The sequence below is a fragment of the Austrofundulus limnaeus genome, unplaced genomic scaffold (genome assembly GCF_001266775.1).
Source record: "Austrofundulus limnaeus strain Quisiro unplaced genomic scaffold, Austrofundulus_limnaeus-1.0 Scaffold2774, whole genome shotgun sequence".
NCBI lineage: Eukaryota > Metazoa > Chordata > Actinopteri > Cyprinodontiformes > Rivulidae > Austrofundulus > Austrofundulus limnaeus.
In genome coordinates this window covers 9,716-11,182 of record NW_013955176.1, presented here as the reverse complement: position 1 = coordinate 11,182, position 1,467 = coordinate 9,716, and the positions used below count along the sequence as shown (strand labels likewise).

General features: G+C 39.6%; 1 protein-coding gene across 2 annotated transcripts in view; it reads left to right on the top strand.

The window, feature by feature from the left end:
• Nucleotides 1-658: 658 nt before the first annotated feature.
• npffr2a (neuropeptide FF receptor 2a) overlaps nucleotides 659-1,467 on the top strand; it is a gene marked incomplete at its 5' end in the record, with an annotated part of 4,697 nt that continues 3,888 nt past the window's right edge. For both annotated transcript variants that reach the window (XM_014000184.1, XM_014000183.1), the window contains 2 exon segments: nucleotides 659-993; nucleotides 1,279-1,378. In XM_014000184.1, the coding sequence (XP_013855638.1) occupies nucleotides 666-993; nucleotides 1,279-1,378 (428 nt within the window).

Genomic DNA, 1,467 nt, shown 5'->3' with positions numbered 1-1,467 from the left:
GCGGCTTATAGTCCGAAAAATACGGTAGATGAGAATATATGGTGTGCAAGCAAAGAGTTAGAGAAGAACACAGGGACAGGGAAACACAAAGACGACAATGTAAGGGAAGACGGATCCTCACAAAATCTGTTTCTTCTAATCAAACACAGCTAGACTTCTTTTATTCTGAAGGTTTCTTTTCCCAGAGAAGTTTTCTGAATTTATCTGAAATTTTCAGTCAACAGTAAAGAGCTAAACTCACACTGCAAATCACTCTCCCTCATCTCCCTCCTAAGGGTAGTTAGGCTTTTTGTCCACYTGGACTTCATGGGAGATGGTTTGGTCACATAAGTGAGGTTGATGAACTATGGTTAGTGTTTGGACAAACATCAAACCATTCTGAGATGTCCTCCTCTACTTAATGTTGTTGGGTTAACTTCCTTTAGCTGTGTCTAGTTGAACTCCTTTTAAATAAAACTGTCATGTTGGAATGGAAATGATTTATCAGTTGTTGTTTTGTTGCTCTGAACCCAAAGRCATTAACACTGCATACGTAAGTGTATGTTCATTTATCTTAAGTCATATCATCATCATAATACTAAGCTCTGTTATCGTACATCATAAGTTCAGATAACTTGCTGCCCTAATCTGATTGGTTTTCTTGGTTCTGTTTTCACAGATTTAAAATGAAYGAGGAACCTGAGAACAATTTAACTTTGCTGTATGACAACTGGACATCTTACAACTCTTCCGTGGATCTCTTCATCCCCAGGAACAATGTGACGTATGTTGGATATTACCTGCATCAGCCAGCAACGGCAGCCACCTTCATCGTGTCCTACCTGCTGATCTTCCTGGTGTGCATGGTGGGAAACGGAGTGGTGTGTTTTATAGTCCTGAGGAGTAAAAACATGCGAACAGTTACCAACTTGTTCATCTTAAACCTTGCTGTCAGTGATCTGCTGGTGGGCATTTTCTGTATGCCCACCACTCTTCTTGACAACATCATCACAGGTGAGCAGGAAGATGTTTGTGCAGTTTGGTTTGGGTCAAAACCTGAGGTCTATGATGCCAAATGCCCTCTGTTCACCAGTATCATAWCTTATGGCACACGTTCAAAAGTTCTTTCTATTATATGGAACACGTTCACTATTCTTTGGCACAAGTTCACCAGTATCTTAGTTACATATGGAGGAAAATATGTCTGAACTGGAAGCTCAGCTCTACACTGTTGTTGTCTATTAGGTAGAGCTTTAGTTGGGTTTAGACACCAACAAAAAAAACATTTTGTTTTAACAGGATGGCCTTTTGGAAGCCTGGTCTGCAAACTGAGCGGCATGGTCCAAGGGATTTCTGTCTCTGCATCTGTTTTCACTCTGGTTGCCATTGCTGTTGACAGGTAATGAGTCTTAAAAATATATACTTCTTAAAATAAAATTGTGTGAAATACATAATTGATCAAATGTTCATCAGTGCTTTAAATTAAAC